Source organism: Geotrypetes seraphini, chromosome 4, assembly GCF_902459505.1.
Source record: "Geotrypetes seraphini chromosome 4, aGeoSer1.1, whole genome shotgun sequence".
NCBI lineage: Eukaryota > Metazoa > Chordata > Amphibia > Gymnophiona > Dermophiidae > Geotrypetes > Geotrypetes seraphini.
This window is the reverse complement of record NC_047087.1, coordinates 160,113,993-160,138,201: the sequence shown is the minus strand read 5'-3', so window position 1 is coordinate 160,138,201 and position 24,209 is coordinate 160,113,993. Positions and strand designations below refer to the sequence as shown.

Sequence of the window (24,209 nt, the reverse complement as noted above, 5' to 3'; positions counted from 1 at the left end):
TCGGCTCCGGTGCAAGAATCGGCATGGAGACAGAGGAAACAGACTGTACCGGTACCGACGAAGTGGAAGTTGACAAAGTAGGACGATCCACTGTCGGTACCGGCGGCTCAGACCGGACTGGTACCGGAAGACTCGGTACCAGGAGTGAAGGCAGAATGTGCTCTAACTGTTCTTTAAGTTGTAATTTTAGAACAGCAGCAATACGGTCTTCGAGAGAAGGCACCGGTACCGCCTTTTTCTTTTGCGGTACCTGCGGTGCCGCTCTACGCTCCGAGGATGAGGAACCCGATGTAGAGGGGCTCACCTCTATTGGAGCGGAGCGCTTCCGTGAGCGCCTCGAGGTCTGCAGGATTGGGCTCGCTGCTATTGAGACCGGAGGACGCTCCAACGGGGAAGGCTTCTTAGCCGGCTTACCTGGAGGAGCCGACACCGACGCGGTATCGCGTGGTGTCGACGATGTGGGTGCCGACTGAGCCGGAGTCGAAGTCGGTGCCGGAGTGGTATCGGACATCTCGGTGCCGAAAAGAAGTTTTTGTTGAATCTCTCTATTTTTAAGAGTTCTTTTCTTTAGAGTCGCACAGCGGGTGCAGGTAGACGATTGATGGTCCGGGCCAAGGCACTGTAGACACCAATTATGTGGGTCAGACAGTGAAATTGGCCGTGCACACCGCTGGCACTTTTTAAACCCGGGTTGAGGGGGCATGAATGTGAAGACGGCTTCAGCCAAATCGAAGGCCGAGGCTTCGATAGTGGCAGTAGGCCCCGCCGGGGCGAAACCGAAAAAAGAAAGAAAACTAAATCAGTTTTTTTTTTTTTTTTTTTTTTTTTTTTTTTTAAGAAAGAAAGTAAAATAAAATGAAGGAAATAAACCTTCTAAAGACGTTTACGCGAGCGGGAAGGCGAAAAATGGAAAAAGTTTTCAACAGCCGTTGAAACGTGCGACTTCTTAGCTCCGCGGAAACTAAGAAACTGAGGGACCGCGCGCCTCTGTCGGGCGGGAAGGCACTCGCGCGTGCGCGGTGCGGCCGAGCTAGAACTTTCTAAAGTTCTTAGAGTGCAATCACTCTAAAATTGTCCGTACCGGGGCTCCGTCGGTGCCGTCACCCATCAGTCAAGAATATGCTGCCTGCTTGTCCTGGGATAATAACTTTTATAAAAATAAAGTGCTCAGACTCTTAACCAAACTGTGATTACCACAGGGACCATCATCACTTTTACTGTCCCTTATACCGCTGTAATATTCCAAAACTTAATATATCTAATAGAATGATAGAAAGCACTTATCTTAAGTTTTGTGGTGGGTAGCTTGCTGCTGCAACTATCAGCAATCACAATGTAAAAATACCGATAGTTGCAGCAGCAAGCTACCTGCCACAAAACTTAAGATAAGTGTTTTCTATCATTCTATTTGGTATATTTAGTTTTGGAATATTACGGCAGTATAAGGGCAACAACAGTTTGGTTAAGGGTCTGAGCACTTTACTTTTATAAAAGTTACTAGTCTTTAAGCCCGTTACATTAACGGGTGCTAGAGTAGATGTCTGTCTGTCTGGGTATTTTTTTTCTTTGTCTCTCTCTCCTTGCAAGCTGCCTGTCTGTCATTTTTTCTGTCTGTGAATCTCCCTGTGTCGTTAGTGCCCTCAGTGCCTCCTTCCTATGTCCTTAGTTCCCCTTCCTATGTCCATAGTGCCCCCAGTACCCCTTTCTATGTCCTTAGTGCCCTCAGTGCCTCCTTCCTCCACTCACCCCCCCTCCGATGCCAGCCTGCCTGCCTGCCTCCCATCCCCCTTCCATTGAAACCCCCCCGATGCCAGCCTGCCTGCCTCCCATCCCCCTGAGCAGCATGTTTCCATGGAAACCGCCCCACCCCCCGATGCCAGCCTGTCATTGAAAACCCCCCACCCCCCTCCGATGCCAGCCTACCTGCCTGCCATTAAACCCCCCCACCCCCTCCGATGCCAGCCTGCCTGCCTGCCTCCCATTCCCCTTCCATTGAACCCCCCGATGCCAGCCTGCCTGCCTCCCATCCCCCTGAGCAGCATGTTTCCATGGAAACCACCCCCCACGATGCCTGCCTGCCTGCCTTCCATTGAAACCCCCCCACCCTCTCCATTGCCTGCATCCCCCTTCCATTGAAACCCCCCCCCGATGCCAGTCTGCCTGCCTGCCCACAGCATATTTCCCCATGAAACCCCCCACCTCCCTCCGATGCCAGCCTCCCTGCCTGCCTCTCATCCTCCTTCCATTGAAACCCCCCATGCCAGCCTGCCTGCCTCCCATCCCCCATGACCAGCATGTTTCCATGGAAACCACCTCCCCGATGCCATCCTGCCTGCCTGCCTTCCATTGAACCCCTCACTCCCCCTCCGATTCCAGCCTGCCTGCCTCCCATCCCCCTTCCACTGAAACTCCCCCCACCCCACCCTCGATGCCAGTCTGCCTGCCTGCCATTCCTCTGAGCAGCATGTTTCCATGGAAACCCCTCCAATGCCATCCTGCCTGCCTGCCTTCCATTGAACCCCCACCCTCCCTCCGATGCCAGCCTGCCTGCCTCCCATCCCCCTTCCACTGAACCCCCCCCGATGCCAGCCTGCTTGCCTGCCTCCCAACCCCCTGAGCAGCATGTTTTTAAACCCCCCCCGTGCCGACCCTAGGAACACCAAAACGCCGCGACTCCCCCCTCCCCCCCGACCTTAGGCACACCACTAACACGCTGCGACTCCCCCCCCCTGCTGACCCACCCGGCACAATAGAAACCCCAGTTGACCCTCCCAGCTGACCCTCTCACCGCTAGACAGCTGACAAACCTGGCAGCTCCAGCAGCAACCCAGGCACACTAAACACGCTGCTTCGGGTCTTCTACTGGCCTAATTTCCTCTGCCGCGTCCCTGATGAGTCGCGGCGTTTAGTGGTGTGCCTAGGGTCGGCATGGGGGGAGGGGGGAGTCGCAGCTGTTACCTGGCCGATCCATACACGCGCGCATGCGCACTCCTGTGGCCACAGACTTACAGATCATGGAAGCACGCAGTTAAGAGTGTGCATGCGCGGCTAGGGTTTTATTATATAGGATTATTTCTGTTTTCTGTGATTAGTTGTGGCATATTGATTGAATTCACAGAATAGACATTATCTCCCCAGCTGAAGTGACATGTATTAATGTTGCCATTAGCATGCAGCAATTTAAAAAAAATTATGTGAGCACTAGCCACCACCCATATTGTGGGCAGGAAGGGCATACATGTTCCTCCATTTAGCACAGAAATGCTCACTCTGCCCCTGATGCGTCCCTTAAAAAACAATTTTTTTTAGTGCATACAAATCAGCAATTATTGCAAGACACCACTTTAAGCTGCATTTGGTCCAAATTAGCACCTAATGTAGCTTGGTAAAAGGCCCCTTAGCCAGGGATTGTTTAACCCTTTTTACATTTTGCTAGCCAACCTGCAATCTCAGTTCCTGGGCATTTTCCTGGGCTAGGTCCAAAGACTGAAGCTCCTTTCTCAGGTAACTTTCCAGCTGTATCAGATACTGTGGTTTGTATACCATATCAGCAGAATATTCATTAGAGCTGTAGCAAGACAGAAAATAATATGCATCATAACCACATTAAATAATTTTACTTAACATCAAGAAGTATTATAACTAGGGATTCCAATTTTAAGTTTTAATTGATTAAACTGATTAAATAAAAAACATAAGAACATAAGATTTGCCACTGCTGTGTCAGGCCAGTGGTCCATCATGCCCAGCACTCCGCTCACATGGCGGCCCTTAGGTCAAAGACCATTGCCCTATTTGACTCTAGCCTTACCTGCATATGTTCTGTTCCAGTAGGAACTTATCCAACTTTTTCTTGAATCACTGAAGGGAGCTTTCCCCTATAACAGCCTCCAGAAGAGCGTTCCAGATTTCTACCACTCTCTGGGTGAAGAAGAACTTTCTTACATTTGTACGGAATCTTTTCCCTTCTAACTTTAGTGAGTGCCCTCTCATTCTCTTCACCTTGGAGAGGGTGAACAATTTATTTCTCTACTAAGTCAATTCCCTTCAATATTTTGAATGTTTCGATCATGTCCTCTCTCAGTCTCTTCTTTTCAAGGGAGAAGAGGCCCAGTTTTATCTAGCCTCTCATTGTACGGCAACTCCCTCAGTCCCTTAACCATTTTTGTCTCTCTTCTCTGGAGCCTTTCGAGTAGTACTATGTCCTTTTACATGTACGGCAACCAATATTGGACGCAGTATTCCAGGTGGGGGCATACCATGGCCCAGTACAGCGGCATGATAACCTTCTCCGATCTGTTCGTGATCCCCATCTTAATCATTCCTAGCATTCTGTTTGCCCATTTTGCCGCCGCCGCACATTGTGCGGACGGTTTCATTGACTTGTCCACAAGTACTACCAAGTCTCTTTCCTGGGGACTCCCTCTGAGTATAGCACTGGACACCTAATGCAAAAATATTAAAATAGGTGTTTATAGGATCAACACTGGGAAAACACCTCTTCTTCTAATATTCTCTCGCCCATCTCCTGGCTTGTCTTGACTCCTCCACTCAGTATTTGTGCATTTTCTGGAATGACTATGCCTCATTGATATAAACATTCATATCTGAATGTACTGAATACAAATTATCCCGCAATAGTACCTGGGGCACAATAACTTCAATAACCACAAATGTTTGTATCCTCAAACTCTAATTAGCTGGAAAATAAATGCCCAAATAGGTTAATATTCAGCAGCTGCAATCATAAATAATTTTAATAGAGAATATCCCCCCCACCCCATTCCGAATAAGCTCAAAAACCACTCTAAGTCCACCCAAGCTCCAAACTGGCACTATCCAGATAACATCAAGGCAGCAGCATTGGGCAGTAATATAGTACTTTTCAAAGTAACAAGTAAGCTAGGAGGGAAAAGGTGAAAGGAAAAGATCAGTATCAGAGATGGATGTAGGGGAGAAGTAAAGGAGGATGAGAGGGGAAAAATGAGAAATGGACAGAAGATCCTAGAGCAGCCCTGCACAACTCGAAAATGATCTAGGGCCACAACGAAAGTCAAAAAATTTACAAAAAAAAATGAAGGCGGCAAACCTCAATATTTTCAAGAGAGTACCAATTAAAAATATTAAGAAAGTATAGGATAACTAAATTTAATAATGTTAACTTACCAAATGCATAATAAACTGCCACATTTATACTTGCTCAATAGACCCTTAATGTGAGACATTGCATACAGTAGATGGGTGGAACAAGTCAGCTTCTTTCACTGAATGGTGTCAAACTTGTCTTATTTGGACTCTGTACTCTGGACAGGGTTAAAGATACAAGCAGAGACATCGGAACGCTGCATGGATTGGGGGGGGGGGGCAGGAGCTCCGCCCTAGCCCCAGTGGAGCCCTACAGTGCAGATGTAGCCTCTCCCCAGCTCCCAACTCCCCACCCATTTCCTCTCAGCATTGTAATTGTAAGTCTTCAGGCAGTCACTATGCAGCGTCAGCGAGCAGGCCTGCCCCGGAAGTAGATTGAAGTGCTCTAGGGCAGGCTTGCTCATTGACGCGGCAGCTGCCCAAAGATTTAAAATTATAACACCAGGATGCAGATGGGTGGTTGGACAGTACGAGTTCACAATTCGTAGAAACCCTGGCATGGACCAGTAAGAGTTAAAGGAAGGAAACAGAACCAAACAATGAGAAAAATAAAATGGCAAGACACAAATGTGGCAAAAAGAAATGCATATTTAATTTATCCCATCTATTTATCCCTAAGACTTCGTACAACCTGCCTGTCTATGGATCTCAACTGCACTTGCCCCCTCAGCAAAAGATCAGCACCAGCATTCTCAGAGGACAAGTAGGCTGGTAATTCTCACAACAGAGCCCAACACGGAGCTTACAAGCTCTAATTATAGAAAATCTAGACGTCCCATACTATGCACATGCAGGTGCAATCCTGCCTGATATGTAGGTAGAGGTCTCAGTCAATTTTCATCCATGGAGTTGAGAGGATGTGTTCTCTGTTCAGCAATTTTTTTCATGTGCACAGTGAGTGCCTTCTTTTCGGTCTCTCTTTTTATTGTTATTTTGTTTACAATTTCTTTTCGCAATGCTAAGCTGGAGCCTCAATCTCAATTTGAGCATGCCCCTTTTTCAGCTCACCACTGAAGAATTGAATTTAGAAACATAGAAACATGATGGCAGATAAAGGCCAAATGGCCTATCTAGTCTGCCCATCCGCAGTAACCATTATCTCTTTCTCTCGTTGAGAGATCCCACGTGCCTATCCCAGGCCCTTTTGAATTCAGACACAGTCTCCATCTCCATCACCTCTTCTAGGAGACTGTTCCATGCAGCTACCACCTTTTCTGTAAAAAAGTATTTCCTTAGATTATGCCGGAGCCTATCATCTCTTAACTTCATCCTATGCCCTCTCATTGCAGAGTTTCCTTTCAAATTAAAGAGACTTGATTCATGCGCATTTACATTACGTAGGTATTTAAACATCTCTATTATATCTCCCCTCTCCCGCCTTTCCTCCAAAGTATACAGACTGAGATCTTTAAGTCTGTCCCTATATCCCTTATGATGAAGACCACATACCATTTTAATAGCCTTCCTTCTAGACTGGTTCCATCCTTTTTATGATCAAATATATTTTTATTGAGCTCAATAAAAAACCAGAAATAGGCAAACAATACAGAAAAGAAGCTCAATATATCCCACAACAGCCAACATCCCATTCCTCCCAATTAGTCCCCCCTCCCCCGGTCCTCCTTCCAAATACAATCCTTAAGAGAAACAGTATTACAGGATAAAGAAACAAAGACCTACAGAAAAGGAATACTGCAATGTAAGGAGCATTAACAGTTAAGCTACATGCCACAGGCGTCATGGTAATCCAAAAGGGTTCCCAGGTGCGCTGAAAGGAGCGCCCAGAGAGAGAGGAAAAATCCAACACATCTCATCGCTCCCACATCAGAAGAGTAATCATCCGGCACCACCAGAGAGAGTAGTCCGGCGCATCTTGGTCAAGCCATTTCAGCAGGATACATTTCAATGCAAGGATGACTGTCCACTTAAGAAAGGCAGCTGCCCCCCAAATCCTGGGGGAAAAGTGGGGGACTACGCCAAATAAAACCAAGGGAGAGCGGCAGACAGTTATGTGCCAAATTCGTTCCACAAAAAGAAAAATTGCATCCCAAAAGAAATAATAGCGGGGCAAGTCCAAAACACGTGTCCCAAGCCTGCCTCAGGGGTCTGGCATCGCGGACAAGCAGCAGACTCTCAGAAACCAGAGAGATATAGATGAAAATATAGATAAAATACACCAGATCAACCAAAAATTAGAAAAAAATTAAAAATTGGCTTACTCTAAATAGATTAGCTTTAAATATAACAAAAACTAAAGCACTACTTTTTCTATGGAAACAGGGGTTAAATCTGGCCACTCCATTTACTATTAATAATATACATCTAAACCTAGTATCATCATTGAAAATACTTGGGATTATTATCGATGACAAACTAATGTATCACGATCATATTAGTAATGTTGTCAAATGCTGTTTTTACCGCTTGCATTTGATCCATTCTATGTCCAAGTTTCTGGAATCTAAATCATTAAATATTTTAATACATTCACTTGTCATTGCTAAGCTCGACTATTGCAATTCACTATTATGTTATTATTATTATTCACTATTATTTTATTATTATTATTATTGCAATTCACTATTATTTTATTATTATTATTGCAATATACTATAAATATCACTCAAAAGGAAAAGAAATGTTTACAAATAATTCAAAATACCGCTGTTAAAATCATCCACAACAGAAAAAAAATTGATCACGTAACTCCCTTTTTGATTGATTCGCATTGGCTCCCCGTTAATCACCGTATAACCTATAAAATCCTGCTTCTAGTGTTTAAAACACTGTCCACAAACGAACCTCAATTTATAAACCGGATGCATATAATATGTCACGCACTCTTCGTTCTACAGCTCAAAGGCTGTTAGTGGTCCCTTCTTTAAAAGTTATTGGTACTAGATGCCATGACATATATTCAGTAATGGCCCCTCAGACATGGAATACCCTACCACAACATATAAGAGAAGAAAAAGATCTTAATAGATTTAAAAACAACCTGAAAACTTTCCTTTTTAGAGACGCTTTTAATCTTTAAATGACTTATATCCAACGTTCTAAACACCATTTATATATCCAACGTACCAAACACCATTTATATATATAAAAAAAATTTTTTTTACCTTTCCTCATGTACCTTCCATTCATGGCTTCTTCTTTTCTTTTTTAAAAATGAAAAACATTAACTTTATAACTTTCTCCCTTTTTTTCCTTTTGTTTTCAAGTTTGTCTATATGTCTGTCCGTCCAACTCATTTTAAGTTGTATGTTAAATTATATGTTTATTTTATATTTTATTGTAACTCGCTTAGTAAATTACATATAAGCGATTATCAAATTTAAATAAACTTGAAACTTGAGATAAGCCCTCTTAGGAGAAATGTACAAACAGAAGACAAGCTTATAGTATTGTTCCCAAAAGGTAGTATATTTACGATAGGCAGGCAACCTGTGAACAGCGTGCATAATTACTTCTTTGGAAATATCTACTGACAGGTCACGTGCCCATGCATCTCTCAATCTAGATTGGTCAAACAAGGGGGACTCATCCTTCAAATAACGATGATGAAATTTAAGAGGAACAGGGAGTTGGGAGCCAATAGTAAAGGCCGTAGACAGCAACTCTTGACAAGGAGCCGTGAGGGAAATAGAGGGCAAAGAATTGAGGTAGTGTTGAACTTGCATATATGCAAAATAATCAGCGGGAGGAAGAGCAAATTCCTCCTGCAACTGAACGAAGGACTTAATCTTTCCATCATCGTCAACTAATTGAAACACATAATGAATGCCCCTTGTTTCCCATCTAACAAAGCTCACCACATCAACCCCAGGAAGAAAATTACTATTAAAGCGAATAGGAAGAAAAGGAGTAACGATAGGAGAAACAGAATGAAATTTACAAACCCAGCACCAGGACTTTTGCAAAAAGCGATGCAGTACCTTACTAGCGAGAGACTCAGGAGAAGGAGAGGGAACAGAATGAAGGTATGCACTAAAGTGTTGAGTCCAGAAACAGGAAAGTTCTAAAGTGGTGTTAGTGAAAGCAGAGGAGCCACGGAAAAAGTCATTAATATGGCGCATGCTGCAACTAACTGTCAAATAGCAAATGTTCAGCAAACTCAGGCCACCCTTATACCACGGGGCCTCCGCCAATCGATATGGTAATCGGGCCTTCTTACCCACCCAAAGAAACCACTGAACCATGCGTTCCAGGCGTCTCTCATCTCGGGAGGTCAAGTATAGGGGAAGTACTTGAAATATATACAGCCAACAAGGGATAATAAGCATGTTATATAAATGTACGCGGCCTAGAAGTGAAAGCGGTAGACCTCTCCAGAGCTGAAGTTTATTCTGAAGGGCCTGAAATAGCGGCTCCACGTTCAGAGAATACAGGCGAGATAAGTCAAGCAGAATAAGTATCCCTAAATATTTCAATGAGGAGTCTGCCCATTGCAAAGGAAAGGCCCCCCTCCATGCCGTGCGGACCTGGAGATGAGAAGGTAGAGCAATCGACTTATCTAAGTTAAGAGAAAGGCCAGAATAGAAGCCAAATTCAGAAATGAGGTCTAATGCCGCTGAAAGAGAGTCCTCCGGCCTAGTAAGAATCAAAAACAGGTCGTCAGCGAAGGCCAAAGTCTTCAATTCAATCCCGGCGACAGTAAGTCCCTGCACCTCCCCAAACCCACGAAGAGTACAGAGTAAAGGTTCCAAAGATAAAACAGCAAGGACGAGAGAGAACATCCCTGCCTAGTACCCCGAAGAATAGGAAAGGAATCTGTTCGCATCCCGTTAACTAACAAAGAGGCCCTCGGGATAGAAAAGAGAGAACGTACTGCATTCAGATAGAAGCCACCCAGTCCAAAATGTTCAAGGGTATGAAACAAAAAGGACCAGTGGACACTATCAAAGGCTTTGGAAGCATCCAAACTGACAAACACAGCTGGAATATCATAAAATTGACAGTGAGCTAGGGAAAAGAGGACTTTACGAACATTACAGACTGATTGACGACCACGAACGAATCCCACTTGGTCCTCATGGATAAGCGTGGGGAGGTACGGAGCAAGACGGTCAGCTAGAATATTCGAAAGAAGGTTTAGATCCACATTGATCAAAGAAATAGACTGACAAGAACTAGGGACCTCAGCCTCTTTACCAGGTTTCAACAATAAAGTAATAAGCGCCTCATTAGCGCTGTGTTGAAATAAGCCAACAGAGGGCCACAAAGACGAGAAAAAAGAATGCGGTAAAATTCTCCAGAAAAACCATTGGGATTCTGAGTTTTACCTGAGCAAAGAGCCTTAATAGCAGATTCTAATTCCACTGCTCGAAAAGGACTAAGAGAAGACACGACATTGTCAGGGAGACGGGGGAGTCCCGAGGACTGAAGATAATCTACCATCAAGTCTATAGAAGCTTCTTCAGGAGCGTCATACAACTGCTGAAAGAAATCAAAGAGGAACCCAGAAACATCCAATATACGCATCACCTGGCCCCCACCCGGGGTTCGAAGAGACAGAATTGGTTTCCTGCCGGAATCAGTGGTTACTAAGCACACCACAAGTCGCTCCGGCTTCTTACCAAATCGGTGTAAACAATGTTTATAATAGGCCGCCCATTTCTGGAAACGCGAGTGAAGAAGAGAGTTGAGCACCCCCTGAGTAGACAAATAACGCTCCCGCGTTTCCTCCGAGGGAGCCGAGTGGAAAGATCGCTTAGCAATACGTAGGGCTTTCTCTAAGGTGATAATTCCTCTAGAGATACGTTTATTTCTCGCACTCAAAAAAGAAATAATCTGACCCCGAATCACTGTTTTAGCAACCTCCCAAAACAAAACAGGATTGTCCACCTGAGTGGCATTATTGGTAGAATAATCATCCCACTGAGTCTGCAAAAAGATTTGAAACTCTACGTCTTGTGCATGATAAAACGGAAAGCGCCAAGAAGGCGAGCAAAGATAGGCGACGTCCAAATAAACATCTATCCATATGGTCCGAAATATTCAATGGGCCAATTTCCGCCGAGGTGACAGAAGGAAACAACGCCAGAAACATAAAGATATGATCAATCCGAGACCAAGTGTTATGAGCCCGAGAAAGGTGAGTAGAGTTAGAGTTAGAGGAATGGTCTAATGCCTGGCAACTAAAATTCAATGCAAAGAAATGCAGAGTAATGCATTTTGGGATTAATAATAGGAAGGAACCGTATATGCTGGGAGGAGAGAAGCTGATATGCACGGACGGGGAGAGGGACCTTGGGGTGATAGTGTCCGAAGATCTAAAGGCAAAAAAACAGTGTGACAAGGCAGTGGCTGTTGCCAGAAGGATGCTGGGCTGTATAAAGAGAGGCGTAGTCAGTAGAAGGAAGAAGGTGTTGATGCCCCACTTGGAGTATTGTGTTCAGTTTTGGAGACCGTATCTGGCGAAAGACGTAAGAAGACTTGAGGCGGTCCAGAGGAGGGCGACGAAAATGATAGGAGGCTTGTGCCAGAAGACGTATGAGGAGAGACTGGAAGCCCTGAATATGTATACCCTAGAGGAAAGGAGAGACAGGGGAGATATGATTCAGACGTTCAAATACTTGAAGGGTATTAACGTAGAACAAAATATTTTCCAGAGAAAGGAAAATGGTAAAACCAGAGGACATAATTTGAAGTTGAGGGGTGGTAGATTCAGGGGCAATGTTAGGCAATTCTACTTTACGGAGAGGGTAGTGGATGCCTGGAATGCGCTCCCGAGAGAGGTGGTGGAGAGTAAAACTGTGACTGAGTTCAAAGAAGCGTGGGATGAACACAGAAGATTTAGAATCAGAAAATAATATTAAATATTGAACTAGGCCAGTTACTGGGCAGACTTGCACGGTCTGTGTCTGTGTATGGCTGTTTGGTGGAGGATGGGCATGGGAGGGCTTCAATGACTGGGAGTGTGTAGATGGGCTGGAGTAAGTCTTAACAGAGATTTTGGCAGTTGGAACCCAAGCACAGTACCGGGTAAAGCTTTGGATTCTTACCCAGAAATAGCTAAGAAGAAAAATTAAAAAAAAAATAAAATAAAAAAAATTTTAATTTAAATTGAATCAGGTTGGGCAGACTGGATGGACCATTCAGGTCTTTATCTGCCGTCATCTACTATGTTACTATGAGTATAATCACGAACCTCAGGATGGAGAAGACGCCAAGGATCCACCACAGAAAGAGTATCGTAGAAATCAGAAAGGAGACGACCTCTGGCCCCCAGGGAAGTAGAAGAGGTACCCGATTTATCCAAGGCGGGGTCAAAGACCAAGTTGAAATCTCCCAAAAGAAGCAGCGTGTCCCCCGAGTAACGAGAACAGAGCTGAGTTAACCTTTGCAGAAAAATAGATTCAGACAAATTGGGGCCATATTCCACCAAAAGAAGATAACTCTGGTCACCCAACGTCAAACGTAAAAGAAGATAACGACCATCGACGGCTTTATCGAGAATCTGGACTCCAAGCGGTGAAGACCTACGGACTAACATGGCTATACCAGCATGACGGCCTGAAGATGAAGCAAAATAAACCTCCCCCACCTAAGAACGACACAATTTAAGGTGTTCTGCATCCGTTAAACGAGTCTCTTGTAAACAGGCAATATCCGAACGGTACCGCTGCAAAGCCGCCAGTATTTTAGACCTCTTGACCGGTGAGGTGATGCCCCCCACATTTCAAGAGATGAGTCTAAATGGAGTGTTCAGGTGAGAAAGTCAGAGAGAAGAGAAGAAAAGTAGCACAGAAAAAGACAGAATGGGAACCCCAGGATCCCAGCCACCCCCCGAGGCAGTAGAAACAGGTCAAGCTCAGAACCCAATAAACGAAATATAAACTGTTCAATCTCCCAAAAATCCAAAAACAAGAACCGAAGGAGGACCGCCCATCCAATAACTCAACCCACAAACCCAACCCCCCCAACTCCCTACCAAAGCCTTCCCACACCCCACACAAAAACTCGCCCCGCTCCCCCAAAGACAGCACAGAACGAGGGAGACACACAACAATGTAAACTGAACCCCAGACCCCCCCCCCCACCCAATGAAAGGAACATACAAAAGAAAATGGAAGGATGTCAGCAAGCCTTAAGAAAAATGAAGAACAAACAGCACCTCCCACACAGCCGGATGGACTGAGACCCCCCAATAAGCAAAACACAGAAACAAAGACCCTTCAATGGCAAGCCATGTTAATCTCAAAGAAAAAGTCAACGGCAGGTAATCCAAAATGGGGTTCCCTGCCCTAAAGGAAGCACCCCACTCAAACATACAACCCACATACAGTAGAAAGAGAAGAATGTAGATAAAAGGAAAGGTGTTCCTCTGAAAAGAAGCGGGTGAGCGACAGCGTCGGACTCATCCCAGGCCCCAGGACAAGGTAATGCAGAGAGAATCCAAACATAATAGAGACCCCTGAGTCACGTATAAAGGAAGAAATGGAAAAAGAAGCACTCACCCAAAACACCACACAGCCAACACCCAATACACCACATATCATCTCACTCCCCCCCCAAGAAACCATTCACCAGTCAAACAATCGCACCCAAAGAAAATGCCCAATACAAACTGCACACAAAAACAGAAATGCTCAGTTTACAAAAACCGAGCCTCAGCATGAAGGGGGACAATTAGCCCCTCAGCAGATTAACACATAGACTTACAGGAGTCCCAGCAACTCAACAGTTCAGGTCAATGATGCAGCTGCAGAGCTCGTTTCAGCAGATATAGAATCCACGTAGGTTTGAGCCGATTCCACCGAGTCATAGGTCTTCCACCCGGCAGCCATCCAAATCTTTAACAATGCCGGGTACAGCAGCACGAAGCGATGTTTGCAGGCAGCTAGTACGAACACAAAGGAGAGAAGAGCTGTCTACGCTCCTGGAGGGAGGGAGAATAATCCTGGAAGAGCCGAACGGGTTCCCCTTCAAAGGTCAAAGTATTCCTCCGCTGCTTATACTGTCGCATCAATTCAGCCTTATGGGTATAGTGGTTAATCTTTAATATAACCACTCGGGCCCACGTGCGATCCTCACGCTGTTTGCCAAGGCAGTGTGCTCGCTCTAAAGTTAACGGTTCCATACCCTCGGATAATGGAAATTCCTTCTGCAGCCAGGATTCAACACGAGAGAGGACTCCCGAGTCAGACACCTTTTCCGGGAGACCCACCAACCGTAAACTGCCTCTCCAGAAGTGATTCTTGAGATCATCCAGTTTCTCTGCCTGGCGTTTCACCTTCTCCCGGAGCGCGATCAGGTCTGCTAAGGAAGAAGCATGGGCGTCTTCAACCATGGAGACCCGGTTTTCCAGGTCTCCGGTGCGCCTCGTGGTGTCTGCTAGCAGAGTCTCCAGTGTAGTAAGCTGTCCCGAGAGTTGGTCAAAACGAATGTCAAGCGCTCGGACCACCGAAGCAGAAAGAGTTTCAATATGTTCAGCGGTAAGTTGAAGTGCGGGGCCCGAGTCCGCGGTTGCCATCTTGGAATCAAGTTTCGTGGAGCACACGGTCTTTTCTTTCTCAGACCTGGTGGCTCTTCCACTCATCGTTGTTGGGCTAAAATGTTGGACAAACTTGTCCATACACCGCCCCTACCGTAAGTGATTTGAAGCAGTAAGTATGAAGCAGATTACGGGTGAAAAAGGGCCCGGGGCTCCGGAGCACGAGTCAGGCACGTTCTGCTCTGCTCAACACATCATATGGTCTCCGCTCCATCCTTTTTATATCTTTTTCAAGGTGCGGCCACCAGAATTGTACACAATATTCTAAATGAGGTCTCACCAAAGTCTTATACAGGGGCATCAATACCTCCTTTTTCCTACTGGCCATACCTCTCCCTATGCAACCTAACATCCTTCTAGCTTTCGCCATCACCTTTTCAACTGTTTGGCCACCTTAAGATCATTATATACAATCACATCCAAGTCCTGCTCTTCTGTCGTGCACATAAGCTCTTCTCTCCCTAATCTGTACCGTTCCCTTAGGTTTTTGCAGCCCAAATGCATGACTTTGCATTTCTTAGCATTAAATTTTAGCTGCCAAATTTAAGACCATTCTTCAAGCTTCGCCAGGTCTTTCTTCATGTTATTCACACTATGCTGTAAAACTGAGGGATGCTAGATAGAGGCCATGAGATGTCCTGCATTAACCACTTGTCCTATGACTAACCACTTCAGGAGGCTTAACATAAAAAAAGAAGATTTCGTCAAACCTTTGAACGTTTCTCAATCCCCTCTCTCACTTGTGCGGAGAGCAAGCGCAGGCACAGACCATCTATAGGAAAAGAAGATGGTCTGCGTATGTGTCAGGATCGAACTGCAGGATCGCTCTGGGGTCAGTGTGGGGCGTGCCTCCGATCACATTAATTTGCATGAGGAGGTGTAGTGAATAGGTCGCCCAGGAAGACTTGGCCACAGATCGCACACAGATCACCCAAAATTAGGAGGTTAGTGAATCTAGGCCTACGACAGTACAAGCATGTTTTGCTCAAATGCATTTACTGCATTGAATAAAACCTATGCTGTCACCTTTTGATTTCCACATTGTTGTTCAGGCTATGGTTTTGTCGAAACTTGATTACTGCAATACCTTACACCTTGGAATAGCAAAAGCAAACTGCAAGGCATTGCAAGTTACTCAAAACGCAGCAGCAAGATTGATAATGGGATTATTGAAGTTTGATCACATTTCACCTTTTCTCCAACAATTGCACTGATTACAAGTTGTTTTCAGGCTGGCGATCCAAGATGGCATCAGGCTAGACGCGCTGAGGAGCCGCTCTGAGGACTTTCTCTAATTTCTTAACGGCTATTACTTACCCGATGCCTAAACGGAGGGGCCGTAGCGCCACTGGTGCCTCGCGGCCCACTGCCACCCCCGCGGTCGGCGATATCGGGGAACTCCTCAGACGGATGCAGGGAGCGTTTTTGGCGTCGGAGGGAGGCCCGCAGAGGAATAGCGGCGTCAGTGAGGCCGCGGTGATTCCTCCGGGATTAGAGACATCTTTGAGCCCCGATGTTAGGGCGCCGCCCCCGCAGCCTCAGCTAAGCAGCTCTCCAAGGGGTAAGGAAACCCCGGATGTCGGGGCTTTGCCTTCCCCTGAGGCAAGTAGTCCAACAAAGAGCCTGCTGACAGGAGCTCTCATGGATATGAGCTCCTTTGAAGAAGCTGAGGAGAAATCATCTAAGGAGAGGCGAGTTAGCCTTCAGGGACAGCGACAAGTTAATCAACTGGACGGTGAGCACTATGACACTTCTTTACCTTTAATTTCTTTGGAAAAACCCTCAGAAGTAACTCTGGACTCACTATGGGATCTTATGGCCAGACTAGTGAAGACCATAAGTCCCAAACTTCAGTCAATTGAGGGGAAACTGTCTCAACACTCTACTGAACTTAAAGAACTGAAAAATTAGACTGCCTCTAATTCCTCTGTTCAAAAGCTTGAACAGGAAATTAAATCATCTAAACAACTACAAGAAACTTTAATGAAAGATAATATAAATCTTAGGAGAAAGATGGAGAATTTGGAAAACAACTCCAGATACAATAACTTAAGATTAATTAACTTTCCTAGGCTACCATTGACACCACCTAGAGAAATGTTTAAAAGATATTTTCTTGAAGTTTTAGGGGCCTCAGAAGATTCATTACCTCCTTTATCACGAGTCTATTACTTACCTAATAAGATTAAATTGCTAAAAAAGTCGTCGGATCAAGGATTATTGGATGCATCGGAGTTATTGGAAAAATCTGATAAAGAGGCTATAGAACTAAGTACTTTGATTGTAACAGTAGCTCTCTCTATTGATAAAGTTTGGTTGTTAAAACTATTCTTTAAAAATAGACAGAAAGAATTTATGGGTTGTAAAGTGCAGATATTTCCTGATTTATCACGAGAGACCCAAAAGCGTAGCCGTGAATTTCTTATGTTGAAGCCAGGTGTTACATCTTTAGGTGCTACTTTCTACTTACGACATCCTTGTAAGTGTATAGTGCATCACCGATCAGTTAAATATGTTTTCTTTGAGCCTAATCAGTTAACTTCTTTTTTAGCGCTCTCCCGATTGGAGGCAGAAAAATCATAAGCTCTAAGATTATTGATTAATCCCAGCAATCAGCCCTCTAGCTAACTTTATATGAAAGAGTGTACATTTTGTTCAATTCTTTTTCTTTTGTTTTCGCTAAGAAATCTTGGATCCAAATTTGAGGACTTGAGCATTTTAGTTTATACATGATTTAAATGTTATTGGAATGTTTCTTGCTTTATGTGGAATTGCTAATTTGCTTTCTGTACAAGATAATTCTTGATTATATGATTTAAAAATCAATAAATATATTTAAACACAAGTTGTTTTCAGGATACAATATAAAGTAGTAATGATTTGCCATCAATTCTTTTATGGAACCATACCTGAATTGTTCAAGAGCGACATGTCTAATTATTTACCAAATAGAACATTACGTTCTAAGAATTTGTGGAAACTGGTAAAAAGACCTTCTGTTGTGCAGGAATTAAAATATGGAACTCCCTTGTGGACCAAATACGAAAATGTTGTGAAAAGCGTAATTTTAGAAAAATACTTAAGACGCAATTGTTTGTAGACACCTTTTTCTAGCCAATACTTTTTTTAGTGTTGTTGATTGCAGAATCACTCATGACTCTGAATAAGTTTTTGGTATTATTTTATGGATATGTTTCCTGGATTATTTGTTTGTTTAATTATGTTTTTTACAATTTTATGTATGTAAATCATGTAAACTGTTTAGTTTTAAACGGTATAGAAATTTTAAAAATAAATAAATAAATTAGTGGGTGGGGTCAGCAGCATCGCAGCTTCACAGCAGCAAAAGATTCAGGGATTGGCGGCAACTTGTAAATAAACAGACAGTAAAATCACAGGTTAAGACAGTCAGGGCAAATTTAAGTGGCATGTACCAGCAAGTAAATTATTGGGTGGGGTTAGCAGCGCTGCTGCTTTGCGGTGGCAAAAAATTCAGGGATTGGAGGCAACAGTCAAAGGTACAAACAAGAAAATCCAGTTCAGAATATTTAGTGTGACTAACAGAAGCGTGTTTCAATTATATGGCTTTAATATGATCTTTAACATATGATGCCACTTCCCCTTTTTTTCTTCCTACCCTGTCTTTCCTAAACAGATTATAGCCTGGTATAACTATATCCAAGGCATGGTTCTCTGTGAACAACATCTCTATAAGTGCTACTAAATACAAATCAGCCTCTTCCATCACAGCCTCTAGATCTAGATCCTTGTTTCCCATACTTTGAGTTAATATATACTGCTTTCCAGACACTGCCTTCTTTTTTCCATGTGTAGAGGTATTTAATGATTCACTTACCTGAGGGCTTATGCTTACCTGGGGGCTTTGATCACTCTACCACAACGATTCTAGTTTAAAGCCCTCTTCACCAGGTTAGCCAGTCTGCTTCTGAAGACACTTCTTTCCTTCTTTGATAGAAGCACACCATCTCTTCTCAGCAGCCATTGGAAAATCATCCAGGAAGTAAAACACTTTTGTTGACACCATCTGCGCAGCCATGCATTCATCTCCAGGATGCGAGCTTCTCTGCCCTGGCCTTTACCCTCAACAGGAAGGATTGATGAGAAGACAATCTGTGCACCTGCCTATTTCACCCTCTCTCCTTGGAGTCCTACAAGCTCAAGCGTATCTGCCCCTAGAGAGAGCAGATACCTTAGTGACATTGGCTTTGTATGTTAGAAGCTGCCAACAGGTCACAGCTTGCCACATGCTATAACTAACGGGCCGCATGGCATCAACAGTGCATATTATGCTCATGGCATGTTTTTATTTGAGAGAAGCCCAGTGGGCCCTAGCTTCCTAATGGTCTGAAGCTACTGGATTTGGTGAACTATTTATTCCAATCTGATTCGGGCCTTCCATTCCAAATTCCACATCCTCAAAAGGTGTTAACAGATGCATCCAATTTGGGTTGGGGAACCCATGTAGATGGACTTCACACCCAGGGGAGATGGTCAGTTCAAAAAACAGACCTTCAAATCAATCTCCTGGAGCCGAGGGCAATTTGGAACACTCTAAAGGCTTTCAGAGATTGGCTGCATAGTAACATAGTAACATAGTAGATGACGGCAGATAAAGACCCGAATGGTCCATCCAGTCTGCCCAACCTGATTCAATTTAAAATTTTTTTTTTTTTTTTTTCTTCTTAGCTATTTCTGGTCAAGAATCCAAAGCTTTACCCGGTACTATGCTTGGGTTCCAACTGCCGAAATCTCTGTTAAGACTTACTCCAGCCCATCTACACCCTCCCAGCCATTGAAGCCCTCCCCTGCCCATCCTCCACCAAACGGCCATACACAGACACAGACCATGCAAGTCTGCCCAGTAACTGGCCTTAGTTCAATATTTAATATTATTTTCTGATTCTAAATCTTCTGTGTTCATCCCACGCTTCTTTGAACTCAGTCACAGTTTTACTCTCCACCACCTCTCTCGGGAGCGCATTCCAGGCATCCACCACCCTCTCCGTAAAATAGAATTTCCTAACATTGCCCCTGAATCTACCACCCCTCAACCTCAAATTATGTCCTCTGGTTTTACCATTTTCCTTTCTCTGGAAAATATTTTGTTCTACGTTAATACCCTTTAAGTATTTGAACGTCTGAATCATATCTCCCCTGTCTCTCCTTTCCTCTAGGGTATACATATTCAGGGCTTCCAGTCTCTCCTCATACGTCTTCTGGCGCAAGCCTCCTATCATTTTCGTCGCCCTCCTCTGGACCGCCTCAAGTCTTCTTATGTCTTTCGCCAGATACGGTCTCCAAAACTGAACACAATACTCCAAGTGGGGCCTCACCAATGACCTGTACAGGGGCATCAACACCTTCTTCCTTCTACTGACTACGCCTCTCTTTATACAGCCCAGAATCCTTCTGGCAGCAGCCACTGCTTTGTCACACTGTTTTTTCGCCTTTAGATCTTCGGACACTATCACCCCAAGGTCCCTCTCCCCGTCCGTGCATATCAGCTTCTCTCCTCCCAGCATATACGGTTCCTTCCTATTATTAATCCCCAAATGCATTACTCTGCATTTCTTTGCATTGAATTTTAGTTGCCAGGCATTAGACCATTCCTCTAACTTTTGCAGATCCTTTTTCATATTCTCCACTCCCTCTTCGGTGTCTACTCTGTTACAAATCTTGGTATCATCTGCAAAAAGACACACTTTTCCTTCTAACCCTTCAGCAATGTCACTTACATACATATTGAACAGGATTGGCCCCAGCACCGAACCCTGAGGGACTCCACTAGTCACCTTTCCTTCCTTCGAGCGACTTCCATTAATCACCACCCTCTGGCGTCTGTCCGACAGCCAGTTTCTGACCCAGTTCACCACTTTGGGTCCTAACTTCAGCCCTTCAAGTTTGTTCAACAGCCTCCTATGAGGAACTGTATCAAAGGCTTTGCTGAAATCCAAGTAAATTACATCTAGCATATGTCCTCGATCCAGCTCTCTGGTTACCCAATCAAAAAATTCAATCAGGTTCGTTTGGCACGATTTACCTTTTGTAAAGCCATGTTGCCTCGGATCCTGTAACCCATTAGATTCAAGGAAATACACTATCCTTTCTTTCAGCAACACTTCCATTATTTTTCCAACAACTGAAGTGAGGCTCACCAGCCTGTAGTTTCCTGCTTCATCCCTGTGACCACTTTTATGAATAGGGACCACATCCGCTCTCCTCCAATCCCCAGGAATCACTCCCGTCTCCAGAGATTTGTTGAACAAGTCTTTAATAGGACTCGCCAGAACCTCTCTGAGCTCCCTTAGTATCCTGGGATGGATCCCGTCTGGTCCCATCGCTTTGTCCACTTTCAGTTTTTCAAGTTGCTCATAAACACCCTCCTCCGTGAACGGCGCAGAATCTACTCCATTTTCTCGTGTAACTTTGCCAGACAATCTCGGTCCTTCTCCAGGATTTTCTTCTGTGAACACAGAACAGAAGTATTTGTTTAGCACATTTGCTTTCTCCTCATCACTCTCCACATATTTGTTCCCAGCATCTTTTAGCCTAGCAATTCCATTTTTTATCTTCCTCCTTTCACTAATATATCTGAAAAAATTTTTATCTCCCTTTTTTACATTTTTAGCCATTTGTTCTTCCGCCTGTGCCTTCGCCAAACGTATCTCTCTCTTGGCTTCTTTCAGTTTCACCCTGTAGTCCTTTCTGCTCTCCTCTTCTTGGTTTTTTTTATATTTCATGAACGCCACCTCTTTCGCCTTTATTTTCTCAGCCACTAGGTTGGAGAACCATATCGGCTTCCTTTTTCTCTTGTTTTTATTGATTTTCTTCACATATAGGTCCGTAGCCATTTTTATCGCTCCTTTCAGCTTAGACCACTGTCTTTCCACTTCTCTTATGTCCTCCCATCCTAACAGCTCTTTCTTCAGGTACTTTCCCATTGCATTAAAGTCCGTACATTTGAAATCTAGGACTTTAAGTATCGTGCGGCCGCTCTCCACTTTAGCCGTTATATCAAACCAAACCGTTTGATGATCGCTACTACCCAGGTGAGCACCCACTCGAACATTAGAGATACTCTCTCCATTTGTGAGGACCAGATCCAATATCGCTTTTTCCCTTGTGGGTTCCGTCACCATTTGTCTGAGCAGAGCCATTACTGTTCCATTTATTCCCGGAATTTTGACCCATAGAGACTCTAACTTCTTCGTTTCCGGTGTATTCTCTCCGGTAGACTCAATTCCCTTTGTGATGTATAGGGCAATGCCCCCACCTTTTTGACCCACTCTGTCTCTGTGGTATAGCTTGTATCCTGGTAGCACAGTGTCCCAGATGTTTTTCTCATTCCACCATGTTTCTGTGATGCTGATGATGTCAAGGTTTCTTTTTGTGCCATAGCTTCTAATTCACCCTTCTTATTCCTTAGGCTCCTTGCGTTCATACGGTAACATAAAGTAACATACGGCCTGTTACTTTCTTGCATTTCCTCCCCTCTTGTGTCCCTTTTGATCCGTCAGGATTTCTGTCTTGCCTATGATCCTGTGAGTCTTCCCCGCTATTTTCCTGCACTGTATCCTCTGGGTATACCAGTTCCCGAACCATCGACTCTCTGTCGACTGTTGGCTTTCCCCTTCTTCCTAGTTTAAAAACTTCTCAATTTCTCTCTTAATGTTGCTTGCAAGTAGCCTCGTTCCGTCTCTGCTGAGATGGAGTCCATCCTTCCTGAATAGCTTGCTCTTTCCCCAGCCCATGTTCTCTGCTCTTTTTGTCTTATTGGCTTTCTTATTGGCTTGCTTTGTCTTCAAGTATGCTGAGTAAGGAGTTTGCCGGCCTCCCTCCTATAAGGTTTTGGATGGGGTGATATAGCAGTAGACAAACTCCCAATGATATAAGGTGGCAGCCTTAAAATCCACCAGGTCCCGGGTTCAATACCCTCATAGAAGGTTCAGTAGGAAGTGAAATTAATTACAATGATAGCCAAGAATGATTGTATAAAGAATATATTGTGCAGAAATAGGCTTAATATTACAGAAAGGCAATGTTTAGAAAGATACATCAAGCTTAGGCTGGGTTACAAATGTATAGAAAGAGATAGAAATAAGCTTTACAAATACAGAGTGGATTTAGAGACTGCTTGTGTGTGTGTGAGAGAGAGAGAAAGGACAGTTTACCTGCATTAATGTGTGTCTGGGTAGGTGAGAGGCTGTGTCCAGAGAAAACAGACAGAGACAAGAGTCCAGAGAGAGAGCATGGGGGTAAATGGGTCTAGAAAGAATGGATTTTAACCTCTTACATTTATAAGTTTGAGACTTGTTCTAAGACTTGTTTTAAAAATAGAATCTATTGTTGTTAAGTACCCCTATCTTTTGTAAACTGTTTGAAGCAATGGCAAATAAGGTGTGTGGGGCGTGAGAGACAAGAGAAACTGTCCCTCATAGACTGGAGTTACTATTAATTTCCAGCATCATTCTTGACAATGGTTTCTGATTATCTGTGCTAGAACATACAGTTGGGGCTACTGTCCATCTTAAGCACCAGTCAGCACATCTTAGCACATCTTTAGAACTTCAGGGCTATGCCAAAGTCTTTTGTTACTTTTAAGCACTGATAATTTAGATGTAATTTAAGCATTCTGAGGCTGATGGTCCATCTGCGCTGACATCCCCCAAGATCGCATCTGGAGTACTGCGTTCAATACTGGTTGCCGTACCTTAAGAAGGATATGGTGATACTCGAGAGGGTCCAGAGAAGAGCAACAAAAATGATAAAGGGCATGGAGAACCTTCCATATGCTGAGAGGCTGGAGCAGCTGGGGCTCTTTTCCCTGGAAAAGCAGAGACTTAGAGGGAATATGATAGAAACTTACAAGATTATGAAGGGTATAGAGAAGGTAGAGAGGGACAGATTCTTCAGACTGGCGGGGGCAACAAAAACTAGAGGGCACTCAAAAAAATTGAAGGGAGACAGATTCAGAACAAATGCTAGGAAGTTCTTCTTCACTCAGAGGGTGGTGGACACCTGGAACTCTCTTCCAGAAGAGGTGGTAGAGCAGAATACGATTTTGGGTTTCAAAATGGGACTGGACGAGTTCTTGAAGGAAAAGGGGATTGAAGGGTATAATTAGAGGGATACTATACAGGCAAAATGTCTTAAATAATAGATAACTTACAGGTCATTGACCTGGGGGGCCGCCACGGGAGCGGACTGCTGGGCATGATGGACCTGTGGTCTGACTCGGCAGAGGCAATGCTTATATTCTTATCAGATATGACTGATATAATCTCCCATAGGCCTTTGCTGACACTGGTTAAGCCAACAGAAAATGCTGATAGCTGGGCTGACACCTCCCATCGTGTCTTTGGAATCTAAAATGTTCACTATACTATTCTTGTAATCTTACTAGTTGTGCATTTCAGGTCCCTGTTATTTCATTGTACTTTTACCACACATAAATACATATTTACCACTTCACCAGCCACTTGTGTAGCTGAATTTACTAGCCTCTCCTGTCAGTGGCAACTAGTGCTGCCCAATTCCCCGATTA

General features: G+C 44.2%; 1 protein-coding gene across 1 annotated transcript in view; it reads right to left on the bottom strand.

Annotated features, from left to right (window-relative positions):
• TSNAXIP1 (translin associated factor X interacting protein 1) overlaps window positions 1–24,209 on the bottom strand; it is a 1,372,321-nt gene that overhangs the window by 1,081,743 nt on the left and 266,369 nt on the right. Inside the window, exon 4 of the mRNA XM_033941585.1 lies at window positions 3,442–3,568. Within this exon, the coding sequence (XP_033797476.1) occupies window positions 3,442–3,568 (127 nt within the window). The remainder of the gene's footprint in view (window positions 1–3,441; window positions 3,569–24,209) is intronic.